The sequence below is a fragment of the Epinephelus fuscoguttatus genome, linkage group LG11, assembly GCF_011397635.1.
Source record: "Epinephelus fuscoguttatus linkage group LG11, E.fuscoguttatus.final_Chr_v1".
Taxonomy (NCBI): Eukaryota; Metazoa; Chordata; class Actinopteri; order Perciformes; family Serranidae; genus Epinephelus; species Epinephelus fuscoguttatus.
In genome coordinates this window covers 31,520,433-31,539,065 of record NC_064762.1, presented here as the reverse complement: position 1 = coordinate 31,539,065, position 18,633 = coordinate 31,520,433, and the positions used below count along the sequence as shown (strand labels likewise).

The following is an 18,633-nucleotide window of genomic DNA, read 5'->3' as shown; positions in this document are numbered from 1 at the left end:
CCAATAGTCCTAAACCCAGAGATATTTAGTTGACTATCAGAAAGTGCATGTCTATCCACCTGTTTTGGAAAGCGAGTGGAAATGACTCAGGTGAAAAAGTTGATGTATTGATAAAAACAAAACAAAATGGACGTACACTAAGCATGTACCTTTAATGTCACTGAAGACCTTAAAATATCACATGTGCAGAGGTATAAGGAGACTGTATCCTTCATCATATTAATACATGAAACAAACAATGTCATATTTTTCGTTCGAGCTGTGACTGGGGCTCTGCGAATGACCTCCTCTCGTTGTATCCTCTTCTTCTCTAGTAGTTTTATGGCACTTGCTACAGACTGTTTATCTGAATGAATATTTGTTTGCAGATTTTATTAAGAGTTAGTGCTACATTTGGATAGAAATCTGACTTTAGAAGAACCATTCACATTTGAGAAACTGAAAATAGAATATTTGCTTGAAGATGACCTTCTGTGCCCTTTTCGGATTCATACTAGCATATTTACACGCTTTGATGGTCAAAAAACTTGTTTTTCCCAATCACACTGTCTGTGCTGGAACACCTTTATTCACCCTCTGTCTGAAACACTCCGTTTTAGTGTGTGTCTCTTTAAGCACTCCTCCCGAAAAAGCCCAGTCTGCTTTGATTGGTCAGCGCCTCTGGTTCTCCTGCATCTGGGCACCAACACTGCAGCTGCGGAATGACTAATGAAGGATAGCGGCAGGTTCTACCGCAAAACATCACCAATAAAAGCCTCTAAACACAACTGGACATGTTCCAGCAGGAATATGATCCGAAATCGGGGAAACGTTTACGACGTCAACAACCAAGATTACGTGTTTACCTGACATTAGCATGTAGCTACATGCAGTAGTGTAGGCTACGTAATGTAAACACTTGCAGTAGCGTACCTGGAGCAGATCACCCTGTAAAGAAATCTGCACGAGCTGATGTCAGCTTGTCTCAAAAGTAGCAAAAAAATTGGAAGTGGAGTAATCAGAACTGTTTGAAATAGAGGTTTTTGCCAACAGGAATTACTTTTATGCAGGTTTACCTTATTAATTTAAACTTTGGCCACATTTAAGATGAACAGCCGCCTCTGTAATATGATATATATGACAGAAATTAAGGAAAACAGTAATAGGTCCCCTTTAAAAATGTCCTTTTCTGTCATTTTACTAATCAATTGATCTGATTGTTTCAGGTCTAAACAAATTAATCTATCAAGAAAATAATAATTAGTCGCATCCCTAGTTGTAAATATGTAAAGTTATTGTTATGTTCATTTTTGGTCACACTGCCCAGCCTGATAACATCTACACTCAGTTTTGCCTTCTGTCAACTGGTATCAGCTAAATCCTTCCCAGGTTTGTAACTGTGAGCCTCAGGGTCCTTTTCATGGCACCCTTCACCCACCCTGAGCTGAGCCACTCAGCAGGCCTGCCCCTATAAACAAACAAGTCTGCGGCTCGCAGCTGGTCATCGCCTTGGCAACAGTGAATCTGGAAGAAGCCGTTAGCTCCTTTTTTTTTTTTTTTTCTCCTTCTCTATTTTTTTTTTTTTTTTTTTTTTTAAGTGTGTCTTTGTGAAGGGCTTGCAGCGATGGAACCAGGGTACTTGAGGCGTCCACAATGCTGCCGGCTGAATGCTTATTTCATTTTCTGAACAAAAAATGCAAATGTGGCGCTCCTGCTCTCCCTCGTCTCCCACCCTCCACCTCCACCCTCCAGAGCCGCCGCGATTCGACGTTTTGAAAGAGCTTAATTTTATCATGACAACTGATTCGTTCTGTATCCATGACAGAAATGAAATAGTTGGTATTTTTCTTTTTCCATTTCTTTTTTTTTTAATCTTCAAGGTTAAAGCTGACCTGAATTGGGTTAATTAGTATCCATGTTTAATGTCAAATCCTTCAAGTTTTCGCCTCTAAACAATGAAACTGGAGGATTTTCTCAGGTTCCATCGCAGTTTAACTCAGAAAAGTCGATTCAGGTGATGTGAATGTGTCTCCTTTTTTTTATGATCACATTGAATATTTTAAGTGAATTAAGTTTGAGGTAGCACACAAAAGAAAAACAACCTGCTCGTTCTGCTGTTTCCATGTTGCATTAAAAGGTCAAACTGAGGATAAATTGTCGTTTATCGTTGGTCTGTTTCCTCTCTGCGTCTTTCTAAACTTCAAACTTAGCTCACCAGAACCACTTCTGAACATGTCGTCTTTTGTTCTCCGCAGATTCCAGACAGAACAGTTTGCTGGGAGCGCCTCCCTCCTTCCACCAGCCCCAATATCCAAGGTGAGTCGGCTGGTTTGTCTGTGTTTTTGTGCACGTGCATTTTGTGACTGTCGCTGGAAGTTCATGGTTAACATTCTGGCATTTCCTTCTAAGTTTGATATAAACACAGATTCACGAAAAAGAGGGGAAGTGTTAGTTTTCATCCTTTAAACTCAAAAATAGGACTTAGTCTTTGGTACGCTATCAGCCAAGGACTTTATCGACCACGGCATTGAAAGTTAGTTTGAAATTTTCACATCCTTTCCTTCAAACTTCCCTCTGTACGTTTCCTTTTTACAACCACAGTGTATTTAACATGTCAAGGTTTGTGGTTCTTGTAGATTTTACTCTGCTTTCCTCCGTCAGGGGGGCTGCTGCTGTTGCTGAATTAAGATTTCTCCCTGTCGCTCTAAAACAAATTTCTCTCGAGGAGGTTTGTGCAACTTAATGAGGCATCACTAATGCTGTTGGAGGCCGCGTCGCTCCCTGCGCCGCACAGTCCGGCTATTGATTCTGGCTCCAGACCCTCTCCAAAGTCCTAATCAGGTTCTCCAGTTCAACTTTTCAGGCCCATTGTGGCTCGGTGTCACCTCAGGTCAGTAGTTATTAGCGGCGACTGAAAACAGTTTCTTTAACTACTCAGGACCGGACCAAATGAAACGCAGGAGGAACTTGGAGAAGAGGGGATTATCGGTTAAGTCCAGCACTGGCCAGAGTGTGACATGGTTCAGTAATGAGGGATGGGGCTGCTGCTCTTAGTTTCTTCTCTCCTCATTGTTACTAAGAAGAGACTTTTAATATCACTGCTGCATTGACACATTGTCCAGCAGTTGGTTTGGAGGGCTGTGGCGTGCCGACTCAACGCTCAGTCCCACAGACGCAATGCGGCCCGCCTAATTTCACGGGATGAGGGCGATCTGAGCCATATGTGAATATGGTTCATTTCATACTCTTCTTTCATGTGCATCTTTGCAAAGTCATCAGAGAGGAGAGGCTGTTTTATGTCTTTGAAAGCTCGATCCCTCAGTAAACGCCTGCCGATGGGGATTTTAGGGAGGTCACTTAAAAGCAGAGTTAAAGACCGCCTCGCTTTTTGGATCAGAGGGTCCTGCTTTTTATCAGTTGGCTGGAAAATCACCCTAACACGAACATCTAAACTTCTTGAGTGATAAAATCAGACTTGTTTTTGGGGTTTTTAATAAATAAAATGGGACTTGCTGAGTTAAGGGCAGATGTTGAAGAATCAAATAGAGAAAGTTGGTCCTTCTTTGTGGTCAGGCACTTCCAAACCTAAATCATAACTTTGCTCAGTTCAGCCGAATTTTGCTTTTTTTATGTTTAGGTTCTTTTTAAGAGCTACAATTCATGATTATCATTTTTATTAGTGAATCTGCAGATAAAATAAATAGAGAAAAATGTCGGTCAGTTTTTCCCAGAGTGCAAACTGATGTCTTTAAATGTTATTTAGTTCAATCAACAGTCCTAAAACACAAAGAAATTAAGTTTCCAACAATAAAAAACGAAGAAAAGCAATTAAATATCACATTGGAGCAGACACGATTAATAGATTATCAAAATAGCTGCTGGTTATTGATGTTGACTAACTTTAAACATCATTAAATAAAGAAGTTTGGCCTGTTTTATAACACGGAACCACTTGAAAAAATCTAATTTGGCACCAAATCTCCCATATTGTATTTGTTCTAATATTAATGATACACAGCCCGGTGAATTAAGCAGGTAGAGCTTTTGATTTTTAATTACAGTCCTGCCGAATATTAAGCCAAAAAAACTCTCCCTGGTTTTTATTCGTGCACTCCTGGTTCTTTTCATCCACATTGGATAAAACTGTCCAGCTGATAATGCGTGTCACTTTTTGAGTTAAAGCTCATATTCATCAGAAATTAATTAAAAGTTGATATATATTTGTAATGGCTTCCTTCCTTCTGAAACTACAGGAAAGTATTTTCAGAGATTACCTGAAAAATCTGACGTAGTAGAGTTTTATTTTGTGCTTCCTGATCAAAGATAAAGTGTTGAAACTGCATCAACATCTTAAGGGATGTTTGAATTTCCACTGCAGGTACTTCTTCTCCCAAGGTCTTTGTATCCACTTCAGACAGAAACAGTGCTCTTAAAAATAAATGTATTGATTTAAGACCTTGTTAAGAATGTACTTAAACAGGTTTGATGTGTTGGTGTCTCCAGGCAGCAGCAGCAGCAGCCGTATGGGGGCAGCAGGGGTCACGGTTGGGATCGGGCCACGCAGATGCAGCAGTCGGCGTACCAGCAGAACATGAACCGCGGAGGGGCAGCAGCAGGAAGCTACCACCAGCACTACGATAACCGCAGAGACGACTGGCGCGATCGCAGGAATGATCGGAGGGACGATCGGAGAGACAACCGGGGGCAACAGCATCAGGTAAACACTTAAAATCTGTCAGTGAGATTTCACTTAAAAAACATGATGTGTATGCTGACGAGTTGTGGGCGGAGTCACAGTTTCATCTTCAACATGTTGTCTTTGCTAGCAGAGACTAGAAAGGCTGATGACACAACTAAAATCTAAAAACTTTTAATTTCTGTTATCTTATTAATAAAAGTTGTAAAGAGCTGAAGTTTTGTATCCAGACAGTTTGGATTTCCCAGTCAGAGCTACAATTCCTGAAATCTGATTGGCTGTTGATGGTTGATGATGCTGAACCAGTCCTCCCAGTTCACTCAACTTGTTCTGAAATGAATGAAACTCCTTTGAGATAATCTTGTCATTCGTTATGCTAGTGTGAATTTTTAGGAGCATTTTTGTTTGTGATATTCAATTTCAGTCCTGTTTTTTTTTTTTTTTTACATTTAAATTGACATTTATTCTCCAGAATAACATCATGCAAAGTTGGTTTTAAACGTTTTTAGATGTCTTGATTCTTTTTTGATAGATTTACTATAGTCTTGCCACCAGACAATCAGAGATCTCCGCCTTCTGATAGTCTGGGGACACTCCTTTCTAAAGTGTGTTTAACACACCGGCGAAAACGGCCGGCAACAAAGCAACGCCTCTTGCATTTTTGAAAAGGACACGCCTTCTCGGAAACGTGCGCTCCCCCTTTTCTCGTCCACAAGGAAACAAACACACAGAGAGCTTGAAAATGGATGCCGAGAGACTTAACTCCATTTTATCAAACGTGCTTATCCGTGAAGAAAATATTTTTTCCAGCGGATGTCTTAGTTACAACATGATTGAGCTAACTGGAGTAGTTTCATGTCGTATCCGACAATCAGAGGCTTTTAACAGATGACGTCCTGATGTTACCTTTGCTGCTAGTGTTAGCTGACACTGTCAGCTGCAGCCACTGATGCTTTCTAGACATCGTGATTTCCCAAAACTGAATAAATACCACACATAGCAACACAAAACTGCTTTGCTAGCTCAATCATGTTGTAACTAAGATATCCGCTGGAAAAGATTTTTTTTTCACGAACCGTTTAATGAGTTATTACCCATTACAGACACTGCTAACGGCTAACAGGGCAAACAGCGGTTAGCCCAGCTAAACGTGCACACAGAAATAGTAATGTTTGTTCAATCATTGTGTTTACAGACTTTACAAACAAGCTCTGCTGGTATTCTACCCGGAAGTATTTGTAAACAACAAGGCGATTCCCTCTATAGTCCGGCTGGACGGATGAGTCATGGCCTTGTAAAAGATTATGTTTGTTTCTTTTAGTTGGCGAGAACGTGTCGCCGCAAACGCGACAAACATCTGCTAACTTTGACGGCGTTTTCTGCGAGCGCGGCTGAGCCATTTTGTACCGCTACACGTGTTTCTAGCGGGACCATGTTTACAAGCACAAGAGTTCAGCGAGCCACTAAAGGACCGCCCTGCAGATTTACTATTGGTTCTGCAACGTAGGGAGATTTTTTTAAACTCTGAAATTGTATCTGCCCATCTAAACACAAAATCAGGGAGAAAGTCATCAGTCTTTAGTTAAGCAAAGCGTCTGAAGACTGACTTGTGAGTCTAGATTTACTACTACTATTTTCCATATTATTTCTGTTATTGATTTATCTGTTGGTTACTTATTCAATTAATCAATTAATTGTCTGTAAAATATCAGCAGATTATTAAGAAGTGTATAAAAAAGTGCTTATCTTGACAGTCTAAAACCCAAAAGATGCTCAATTTATAACAAGTATGTAAAACCGTATCAAACTTTTAAATGTTTTTGCATCATAAATTACTTCAATTATGATTTACTTATGGTCAATGAACTAATTGATTAATCAACTAATTTTTTTCTACTTTATTATCCATTAGTTTTTTTTATATAGATATTGTTAAATCTGAACAATTTTTGTACTTTTCAAGGTGTTTCAAAAAGCATGTTACATTCATGAGACAGTTAAACTCACTGCAACAATTTAAACTGAAAATGAATGAATTGCACATGCTCACTGTGCTCTGATTGGTCATCAGCTTTCTGTTCTGAAGAAGTGTTTTCCCATTTGGACATTGCGTCTGTAGTTTCTCTCTCAAAGTCTTCTGCTTTGTTTAAAAGTTTCAAATGTACTGACAAGACTTTAGAGGAAGTTCAGTGTTTGAAAAAAACAAAATTAAAATGTTTTTGTTTGGTTTATTTGGCTAAAAGTGTTTGTGATCAACCAGTGATTTTTAATCAGTGGGACAGGAGCATTTGAGGGTCAGTTCACACACAAAATTTAACTCCTCTACATAAGTGTCCATACAGTTTTGACTTTATGACTCTGTCTGAGGTTTCTGCCATCACCAAAAAGTAATGGAGGCGAATGGAATTTAGTTTGTGACAGTCAGAAAAATTTAAACTTACTTTTAAAGATTCAGCAGCAACTAATCTGAATACCCTACATACCTCACTGTCTGTGATTAGCACCATTTCCTCATTAGAGAATTAAACTGTCCCTTTAATACAGTTGTTCCAGTGGACAAAATAAAACATAAAAAAGAAGGTGCCAAGTTTGACAAAAGTGTTTTCATTTTTTGAATTGTGGTGGTTTATAAAATGAATTTAACACTTTACATAAAACCATAGATTCAGTCACAATTAAAACCCTAAATTTAGCCATTTGTTTTCCTTAAGAAAAATATAATTTAAATAAACATATAAATTGAAATAATTAAATTACACTGAGTAGCTGCCAAATGGATGTGCCTCTAACTGTTTTATTGTTATTGTTAGCCTTTGTAGTTGTGGTATTATTTAAATTGTGCCTCTTTTTAAAAGCAGAACTTGCTGTAACTTAATTTTTTGTGTGTGTTTCAGGGCTACGGCTCCGGCAGAGGTTACCCTCCTCCTCCTCCATCCAGAAGATACAACTGGAATTAAACTCAAAGTAACGTTGGACTTTGGGACTTTCAGGGTGGGCGACTATTTGTAGGGGAGACATGTCATGTTTTTTCATTTTATTGTCTTCTTGTACATTTTTTTTCCTTTTTATTCGACTTATGAAAAAAAAACGTATTGTAACTTGTGATTTTTAAGACAAACGGCCTGTGAAACTTGTAAAATACAAGTGAGTCAAGGACAAAGTGTCCCATTGTGCTTATTTTTTGAGATGGATCTCTCCAAAGTGTTTCATGTGTTTAGAAAAATTAACAAAAAACATGTGAAATAAAAGTGATGTTGGGGTTATGTTTGTCTAACAGGAATCTCCTCTATAAAATAGACTTTAAAATGTACATTTAAATTTTACTTAAACAGCAAAAACACTTAAAGTCGCTTGTTTTTTGAGTAAAACTCCCAATAGAATAAGGATTTCTTTACAATCTCAAAGAGGTATTTGAGATTAAACCGCAGCACATTTAACTGCAGATCATCTGAAATATTTTCTGGTGAATATTCCGGTATATTTAAGCGTCACGGTGGCGGTGCAAACCTCCGTTTATATCCACATTTCCGCCTGACTCCACCGCTGCTGAAAATTAAAATTGGTGTTGCTCCAAAGATACATTTTAAAAACACTGAGAAGAACTACTTTTTTTTTTTGCTTCAGGCTCCACAAAAAAAAACATTGAAATGTCCAAAATGAAAATATTATTTATTTAATACTGGAAACAAATTGTGACAAAGAATATTTACTGATTTTACTTCCAATGAAAATATTTCTCAATTCGTTTAATACGAACCGAGATACGGCTGGTATACTTCCGCCCGGGATTATTTCTCAAACCGGCCTCTATTGCTTCATTTTGTATTAACTTCATATATAAACCTGCAATAATTTAATTTGTCGTGGCAAGCACAGTGCGCGTGCCTCATCCTGAATCTCCACAAATTAGATTTTATGGTTTAAATGCAGCAGCAGTCACATCTGTCAGTTACCAAAAAAAGAAAGACTTAACAAATATTTGTTCTGAAGAGGCGAAAATACATTATGAACATTCAGACCACGTTCAAGGATCTAATATACAGTTTATTTTTGCACCTTACTGCTCAAAACCACTCAGTGTCTTTTGAGTCCCTGTGTGCATAAAGGAAGCAGAACTTTACGCACGGAAAGAAAAAGAGTCTGGTGCTTGTTTCTGTCCTCCAGCCGGTTCATCCCAAAAATCCAACCTAGGAATGATGCCCCGCAGGCCCGCTCCCGTCTGTCCGCCTCCCGGTATCCCTACCAAGTTCTCCCGTACAGTAAATTGGAGCCGATCATGCTGTTTGTGTACTCGATTAGCGCCGCGTCCGTCTGCGTCATGTTGATCTGACCGTGCAGTCCCATCGGCGGACTTGGAGACAAATCCTCCAGCTCCTCCGTGGATGACAGCTGGTTCACCTGCTGCTGCTGTTGTTGCTGTGGGGTCGCAGTCATCACATCCCCCGAGCTGCTCTGTCGGTTTCCGGTCTGGTTGGAGCCGCTGGAGTCGTTCCGGCACCCCTTACCGTTCTTGGAGAGCACCGGGGACACTGAGGAGGAGCGGTGAGTCGTCGTGCACAGACCTCCACCGCTTCCTCCTCCTCCGCCACCACCGCCTCCGTCCTGCTGCAGCGGCTGCGCGACCTTGTCCTTGGCCTGTCGCTTCAGCTTGTAGCGGTGGTTCTGGAACCAGATCTTCACCTGGTTCGGGGTGAGGTGGATCAGTCCCGCCAGGTGCTCCCTCTCCGGGGCGGACAGGTACTTCTGCTGCTTGAAGCGCCGCTCCAGCTCGTACACCTGCGCCTGGGAGAAGAGCACCCGCCGCTTCCTCCGCGGCGCGGCGTGCAGCGTCACCATGGACTTGCCGGTCGAGTCCATCCCGGCCAAGCTGCCCACCATCCCGGACATGTTCATCCCGGCAGAGGGGCCCATGAATCTGGAAACTTAGCCAAGAAATAATCAACGTTTAAATTAACTTAAAAACAATGATAATGATAAAAAAAAACGAGCTCATTGTTTAATTTAGCTTAAAAAAACTAATTACTCACATCCTAAAATATATCAGACATGTTGTAGTAAAATACCAATTAATTAAATGTCTTGTCAAAAATACATTTTAGAAATAAAGTTATGTTAAATCTAAAAATTAAATAAGCCAAAAAGTTAGTGGGGAAAACAAGTAAACGTCTGGCGTTAAGCTTATACTTAAATTCAAGATTATTTCCCACTATCAAAGCAAAAATATCAGCTATTTATTATTATAACAGTTTTATATGAATGTTTATGTAAAGAGGTAGAAGATTTAAAGCAATTAAAGTCTATATGGAGGGCCATAAAGAGTAAGTGGTCACCATATGATGATTAAAAATGTTATTAGCATTATAGCGCCACAGATACGTTAAATAACTGTAAACTTTGAACATTAAAGTTTTTTAAAGTCACTAAACTGGATTCTGAGAAGGCCCATTTGAAGTCCTAATACAGGGAGATAATTGTAAAAAAAAAAAAAAAAATGAGGAGCCACAAAATATTCAATAAAACGTCACTTCAAACACTTTTTAGTTCAGACAAATTTTAGGAACATTTTTCCACCGTGCGTAAAAGCAGCAGGCCGGAGTGCCCAGGTCACACTGAAAACTTTCAAACTTCTCAGGTTATGAAAACAAACTTTTGATTAAAGCTGCTCTTACTTGTCGGGTATCTGGGCTCCGGGTTGCTGTACCACGCCGCTGCCGCCCCTCCGCCCCTCACCGTCTCCTGGTAGGACGGCAAGTCTCCGACGTTCCCGATGCCGCCGTTGCAGAACCCTCCGACGGCCCCGGAGAACTGCGGCACCCCGTGGGGCACATGATAGGGCCCGCCGGGTCCCAGAGCGGCGGCTGCTGCTGCTGCGCTGGCCGAGGCTGAGGAAGAGGAGGAGGATGAGGATGAAGAGGAGGACAGGTGGTGATGGTGATGGTGGTGATGGTGGTGATGGAGATGAGGCGGCTGATGCTGCTGCTGCGCCTGGTGGTGCTGATGGTGCTGCATACCGGGCTGGGAGACTTGCGGCTGCCTGTAGGCGCCCAGCTGGGACCCGAGGCTCCCCGCTGCGGGATCCATACCTCCAAACCTCCGGTAGCTGTCCTCCATCGGGCTCAAAATGTCGGTGACTGAGAAGGGGGTGGAGTGCTTTGGGCTGAAGGACATGGTGCGGACACCCCGTGCTGTGGCTGGATGTGGTCGGGTCTGTCCGGCGGCTCTGTGCCTGCGTCCCCCTCCCTCCCTCCGGCTTCTTGCTTCTTGTGTCTCCCTGGGAAGAAGTCCAGCTGATCGGCTGCAGGAGGAGACGAGTTGCCCTTATCCCGCCGGACTCAGACTCCAACACATGGAGGGGCGGAGCGACGCGGACACAGCAGCCAACAATGGCAATTGACATTAGAGAGGTAAGTGGAGAGAATGGTTTGGACCTTCTTTCTTCTTCTGCTGATGCTGTTTGCTTTATGAAGTTTGGCCCAAACAAGAACGCGAAGGCACAAATTCCTTTAAAGTCACAGATGAGCTTCACTTTTACACGAATTTACTTTGTTATTAAATACTGAAATAATTATCCCATTTAATATTACTCACAAACAATGATGCAAACTAAACTGGTCGAGCTGGAATCACGTCACTGACCATGCTGTCAGGCTGCCAACCGGTACCTTATGATTATTGTTGATATTAGAATAATATCAGCAGCTGTAAACGATACACAGGCCTGTTTTATTCACATTTATATTTAGAGTATTCACATACTGGGAATCCTCACTGTCTAGATTCTCAAATTAAGTTCAAAGTGTGTGTGCGTGTTCAGGTCTCTTGTCTCAGTTTCATTTCCAATTACGCACGAATGGATCTAAATGAAAGCTGCAACACGGAAACTCACTTTACATAAAGTTTACGTTTAATTTCCATTCATAAAAGTACAGTTTAATGCCGGATGCTGATGAAATGAATGGTTTGTTTTGTTGTATTTGATTGAACCCATTATTTGCAAATAGATGTTCAAACACCGTGTCAGAGTTATTTTCTGTAAATTAAACATTTGTAACCATCTGAATTTTAACCATCAACTTTAACTGTAAGACTCAGTAACTCGTTCAATTATTGAACCGGAAGTAGAAAGTTTTTTTTCCTTTACTAATTATAAAGATAAATGTTGTAAAAACATTTTTAATTCGACTTTGTTATTATCCTGAATTTTATGCTTCCAAGCGCCTTTTTTTTACAGTGAATTATTGCTTTTTTATCACGACAATTATTATTTTATAATTTCTGACAGCCATATCAAACATCTAGATGTATTTAGAAATATTTATGTTGCCATTTTATTGCTAGTAAAGTATACAGTTGTGAAACAAAACACTTTATAATGTTTAATTTAACTGCGTCGTACTATTCATTTGTGTCCGTTTTGTTTAGTTTATTTTATTATGTTTATGATAATTCACTATAAATGTTGTACACTTTTTTGTTTTTGTTTAAGCAGCTTATGTCTGTCTGATTCTAACAAAAGTTTAAATTGACTCAACATTGTGAAATTAAAAAAGTAATATCTTTGAGATTTTTTTGACTTTTGGAAGATTTCAAACCCGCAAGTTCTTTTTTAAATTATTATCACTTATTGATTTATAGAATATTATCCGGATGGAGCTACAAGTCTGAGCCACAGAGAAAAGAAATTAATTATGTTTTAAAACGTGTAACATAAATTAAAGTAAAATCCATACATTTCGAAATTCAGTTATATCCCATATTTTCTAACTCTTTTTTCCTGCGGTTTTAAACTCTAATAATTAAATTAATTACTGTAATAATTTAATAAATGGTTTTCCTTCTCCTGCCCGCATTAGGCTATATCAGTATCCAGCTGCATATATTCCCCTGCTGGTTCCTCTGTAACCATCAATGATAATGCACCTTTAAAAAGTGCAGCTGTAGTTCAGCTCAGTGTCAACAGTCCGAGCAGCCAATCACCTGCTGACCTGCTGCGTCACGTCACCTCACGTGCTCTTTGTAGTTTTCCGGCGGCGGATTAAAAACGACTCTTCGCTTTTTGCTCTCCGGTGAACCGCTCAGCTGCAGGAGGGACCGGGACCACACCGGAGCTTCACAGCCGGGCTCAGAGCTGCTGCTGCGGCCGGTGAGAGAGAGGTAACCCGCCGGGAGCGGACGGACCGGAAACACCGGAGAGCAAACAGCTGTATGGAGTTAATGTGGTGCTAATGGTGTTTACAGATGTTTACTGTGGCAGCTGTTTAATCCTGTAGGCATCTTATTAGGAGTTAGCGGGGAATTAATTACAGATGAAAGGCCTTTAATTAGCTTTTATCACTATATGTCTCAACATGTAATATTCTATATATAATGCTTCTGGTTTGCTACTCTAAACTTAATGACTTTATGGAGACTTACTGCCTTTTTAACTGTTACAATAATAATATCTCCACAGTGACTTACAGTATAATGTCCTTATGGTAGTTTATAATGAGTTTAAGGTGAATTTATTCTGCTAAAAGACGTTTTTAACTCTTATAATATTTATAATGATGTCACTTAAACATTGCTAAAGGGACATCCTGTTACCTCTGAAGACTGTGATACAGATTTATAATGTCCCTCTGCTACTGTTTAATGACTTTATGGCAACTTAAAGAGACTTTTTACAAAAATTAGACGTCCATATGGGACCTCTAATATGTTTGAGGTAGTTTCTGGTGAGTTTAAGGTGAATACAGTACAGCAAAATACCAAAAGGTGTTTTTATATTTTATAATACCTTAATATATAGGAACTGTAAAGTTACTTTATGGTCTTTCTAGTGTTATCACTGCAGTATTTTACACATAGAATGTCTATTAGATCCTTTCTGATGAGTTAATGGTGAATTAATTACAGCTGCAAGGTGTTTTAATTCCTATTAGTATGCTTTATAACACTATAGGGACTATGTTGCTTCGGTACTCTGAAGTTTCAAATGTTACCTCAGTATTGTACAGATTTAAATGCTACTGTTTCATGATTTGAATGATGGTATATTATTACAATGTTCCTTGAAGTTTTAAAATGTGTCTGTGGTAGTTTATCAGTTTAAGGTAATTTATATTTAAAGGTGTACAGAGTATATTTTGATATCACTATGACGTTACAGACTGACTGGTGTCGTTGGTACTCAACAGATTTATATAGATTAATAATGCATCGCTGCTGCTAACGTCTTTATGGCAACTTAAATGATGTTTTTTTTAATAATAATATTATAATATCACCACAGGGACCTTTGATAGTTAATAATGAGTTTAAGATGGATTATTTATACTGAAGGAAGTTTAAACTTTTATCATTTATCCTGTTATATTATTATATTGTATTATATTACTTACCTTGCACTTATAATATACAGACTACTGTAGGACAAATATTATAATATTACAGTGACTTAATGTTACATTTCATTTATTGATTTATATTTGTATAAAATATGGTATAAATAAGTGTTATTACCTTATGATTAATTAGCTATTTGATACTAAGTGCTGTTTCTCACTCTTATAATATCACTATAATTCAGAGAGTGTCTAGATAATTTATTGAGAGTTTAACTTGTATGTTTAGGTATTATTCTTAGATCACAGATTAGGAGGTTTGTGGTTCTCTGTCGAAAGTTTAGGTTATATAATATCATACAGAATATTCCCAGGTATCAAGGCAGACTACTAGGTGTAGTGAGTTATAGTGTGAAATCAGGTCTTATAGTATTATTTATGTATTTATTGGGAATTTGGAGGTTTTAGCAACCTGGTGGGTGTTTACATTGTTCAGTTTCAAAACTATTGTATTTTATAAGCTGATTCCAGCACCTTTAGACACAATATGCTTAAGTGTTATTAAGACTGACAGCAAATATTTAAAAAATTCTTAAGCATTTTTCCCCCAGACGTATTTATTGCAGTATAGAGACAGCTTTTTACACCTTCAGGATCGAGAGCACAGTTTACAGAAACTATAACTGAACAGTTAACTGATAAAGAGAACATGAAATTCCAAATAATAAAAAATAAATTGGAGCTCTTTTGCAGGTGTATTTGTAGTTTACTTTTATTCAGACAGAGCTGTTGGTCACTTAGATGTTGCTTAAGCCTTCTTCCTGTTTTCAAAGTCTCTATTTAATTCCAAGGTTTCCCTGCAGACAGAAGTACCAAGATTCTGGACCTCCATGGTTTTGTAGAACATATTCATATCTGTAAATGAGAATGAGCAGAAACAACAGAACCACTGACGTCTTTCAGGTTTGAAGCTTCTTGTCTCCACTGTGAAGCTGCGTGTCATCAGGCTCTGGAGGTGAGTGAACTTTCTGCTTCCACGTTTTCTAATCAATAAGGAAAAAATCCTGCTTTAAATCAGAGATGAAAAGCTTCCTCAGGCCTGTGAGAGTGCAGCAGCGTCCTCGACCTCCGACTGCTTTATAAATAAGATGCTTTAATAATTAAAAAAGAGACTCCCACACAGTGTTTATTTGCAGATACATACAGAAGGACCTTTAACAGCCATGAGTAAGTACACTGAGCTGCTATAATGTTTACATCTGTTGGGTTTTTGGCCCCAAAAAGAGGATTTAATGATTTTCATTTAAATATTTTAGCAATCTAAATTTCTAGGATAAGGATTTTTGTTGTCTTCTTGTGTTAAAATTGTAAATCTGAACAGTTTCTATTCCAGAATAAAACTTAAACCCATGTTTTCATGATGATGTGTTGCAGACTTTGGTTTTATTTATTAATTTGATGACAGATTCTTGATTTTTCATTTCGTTTTGTTCTCGTAAACCACAATTCCACACGAGTTCATGCTATGTGATTTTAAATGCTTTAAGCATGTAAGAGACATCATGATATTGATTTTGTATTAGGATGAGAATGTTAACATTTTTTTTTTTTTAAGATATTTTTTGGGGCATTTTTAAGCCTTTAATCAATAGGACAGCAAGCATGAAAGGGGGAGAGAGAGAGGGAGTGACATGCAGCAAAGGGCCACAGGCTGGAGTCAAACCCGGGCGCTGCGGCAACAGCCTTGTACATGGGGCACCTGCTCTACCACTAAGCCACCGACGCCCCAGAATGTTAACATTTTTAAGAACAGTAGCTTATGTTAAATATAAAGTTTGAATTTAGCTTCATGCTTATTTTTTTTACAAACTTTATTGACAGTTTAAAGAAGCAATTTTTAAGGTTTTTTTTGTGTTTGAAAATGTCAAAACAATAAATATTTTATAGTATTATTAATTATTAAACTTGTTACCAGCTGAAACAACCAGAGAAGATGGCTGTGGGTGATTTTGGTGTTTTTTTTATCACAGGGCCCTGACCCACTTTATTTTTCATGATGTTCCCCAGAACTGTTGAAGTTACATACACTATATATATGTGTGAAGTATTATTTATGATTGATAGCTTTGTGGGAATGTGTGTCCTACAATAACCCAAAAAACCCTGTCAAAAATGTTGCATTGGTTGCTACTGTGTGTCTGTGTGTCTTTCCATCTGTCTCACTCACCCTCTGACCTTCTGGTTACACAAGCACTGTAGACAGGTGGTCAGGTGAAATGTAGTGTCAGCAGTGGTGTAATGTAACTAAATACAGTACATTTACTCAAAAAGGCTACTGTACAAATTTGAGGTACTTGTACAATACTTGAGTATTTCCATTGTCTGCTTCTTTACACTTGTATTCCACTATATCTCAGAGACAAATGCTGTGTTTTACTGTACTACATGTGTTAATATTAAACATTTTATTTTTATATGATATCGCTGCAGTAGTATATGATAAATATAGTACCCAGTAGTATAAAACATAAAAAACTGGCCCCCTTTTGACATTCTACAACATTAAAATTCTCTTACATGTATGAAAAAACAATTTTATAATAATTATATAACATAACTTTCTGCATGAGTACTTTCACTTTTATTACCTTAAATACGCCTTCCTGATAATACTTGTGTACTTTATTAAAGAAGTAGTGTGTAGGATTTAGTGCCATCTAGCAGTGAGGACTGTAGATTGCAACTGTGCCAAGCATGAACTCACAGTTCAGATTCCTTAAGTGTTCATTGTTCAGGAGGTTTTAATTGGGAGCCGAATTATCCGCAGATGTCTCATCCTCTCCAGAACAAACAGACCGGGTGATTTAAACTGATAGAAATACCAAATAAAGCAGTTTCAAGTTACAAATTAGTGTTTCTCTGATACTGTTTGGCTTGTCCCAGATGGGTCACAACCCCAGCACTTGCTACTTTGTGTTTGCCTTTTTTCTGTGATAACTTAAGATCCAGATGTTCAGGAGGTCTTTACCAGGAGCTGAATTATTCGCAGAGATCTCTTCCTCTCCAAAACAAACAGACCTCAAAATTTAAATAGGTAAAAACACTGAAAAAAGCAGTTTTATGTTTAAAAATCACTCTTTTTCCAACACTGCTTGGTTCATCATGGAAGAGCTGCTAACTACAGTGACTGACACATAAATGGGAATGGCTCTACCTAGTGCCAGTGTTTGGTTTGTCCATTCTGGGCTTTTGTAGAAACATTCCAGTGCAACATGTCAGACCCACTCCCTATGTGGATATTAACAGCTCATACTAAGGTAATGAAAACTTGATAACTCTCATTCAGTTTCTGCCAGTATATCCCCCTTAATCCTACACACTGGACCTTTAAGTACCATTTTGAATTTAGCGCTTGTAACAGAATATTTTTACTCTATAGTATTTCTACTTTTATTCAAGTAAAACATCTAAGCAGGCTACTTCCCGCACCACTGACGACAAGCTCTCCAGTTTATTTCTCTCCAGACTTGGTCCTCAGGTTAAACCACCTGTTGGCGTCGACTCATGTCTCAGGCTGGGGATGAAGGTGGGGGGACACTACAACCTCTAACCCCTCCTTTTACATTTCCTGCCTCTTCGCTTCCTTTCATTTCCCCTCTGCAGACTCCGCTCCTCCGCCCGTCTCCCCTCAGTTTAATCCTCGGCTCTCTGGAGGAGCATTAGGCCAAGCAGCTGGGGCCCCTGAGCGCCTCTTGAAAAGGCAGCCCACTCCATCCAGGAGCGAGTGATGGTGGGGGACAGGGGGAGGCATCCAGACCACCTGGCTCCTGAAACGTAGAAAAATGCACTGACCTATAACTCCACACCGAGAGGGAGGAGGAGGGAGAGGGAGGACTCTCACTGAGGTGATGTGATGAACCCTCTAGTGGCCACAACTGCTGGAGAATTTTGAGCATCAAACACTTAATTTCCTCCATTCTGGTGAATTTTACGCACCAATTTGTGCCTTTTTGCATCAATTTATGGTTTAAATGTTATTGATTTTGTCAAAATAAAAGTCTTCTGCTACTTTAATGTTTTACTGAGGGGGAACAAATGCACATATTCTACATGTTTAGGGAACAGCACATGAGATGATTAATACTTGTTCCCTGGGTTTGCTTTATTTGATTAAAGATGATAATAACATTTTATTGGATCATAGTTTAAAAAAAAGTCTTCACATAACATACTTTCCCACTATAAATATAACTTATTCTATTACTTATCATGTCATGTATGTTGTTACACATCACTATTTTGTACTAACAAGAAAAAATGTAAATGATTTAAACAGTTTCCTTTAAGATATATACATTTTTCAGCTTAAGCCGAAGTCCAGTTTCGCCCAAGTGCTCCGAATAATGCGTGTTAAAGGTGTTCACTTTCTCTGCATCGCTTTTCTTCTGCAACACATCAGCTGTTAAGCAAGAGGCTGTTTTTTTATGTATTTATTTATTTTTGTATCAAGGGCAGGCTACACCATGTTTCAGTCTGTACTAGTGAGGGGAGAAAAGGCTCCATCTTAACCTGGTTACAGCCTGTAGGGAAAGGTCAGAGGTCATGTGTGAAGAAGTGATCTTCAGAAATCAT

The 18,633-nt window shown here is 38.9% G+C and overlaps 2 protein-coding genes across 2 annotated transcripts in view; one reads left to right on the top strand and one right to left on the bottom strand.

Annotated features, from left to right (window-relative positions):
- The window catches only part of xrn2 (5'-3' exoribonuclease 2), a 53,025-nt gene extending 45,087 nt beyond the window's left edge, over positions 1-7,938 (top strand). The window contains exons 29-31 of the mRNA XM_049590389.1: positions 2,235-2,295; positions 4,483-4,696; positions 7,570-7,938. Coding sequence (XP_049446346.1) covers positions 2,235-2,295; positions 4,483-4,696; positions 7,570-7,632 — 338 coding nt within the window. The 3' untranslated portion in view covers positions 7,633-7,938. The remainder of the gene's footprint in view (positions 1-2,234; positions 2,296-4,482; positions 4,697-7,569) is intronic.
- A 510-nt stretch (positions 7,939-8,448) lies between these two features.
- Positions 8,449-11,635, bottom strand: nkx2.4b (NK2 homeobox 4b). The gene is made up of 2 exons (XM_049590004.1): positions 10,345-11,635; positions 8,449-9,597 (listed from the first exon to the last, which is right to left on the bottom strand). Exons 1-2 carry the CDS (start codon positions 10,841-10,843, stop codon positions 8,915-8,917), a joined length of 1,182 nt encoding a protein of 393 aa, XP_049445961.1. The 5' UTR covers positions 10,844-11,635; the 3' UTR covers positions 8,449-8,914.
- Positions 11,636-18,633: the final 6,998 nt, after the last annotated feature.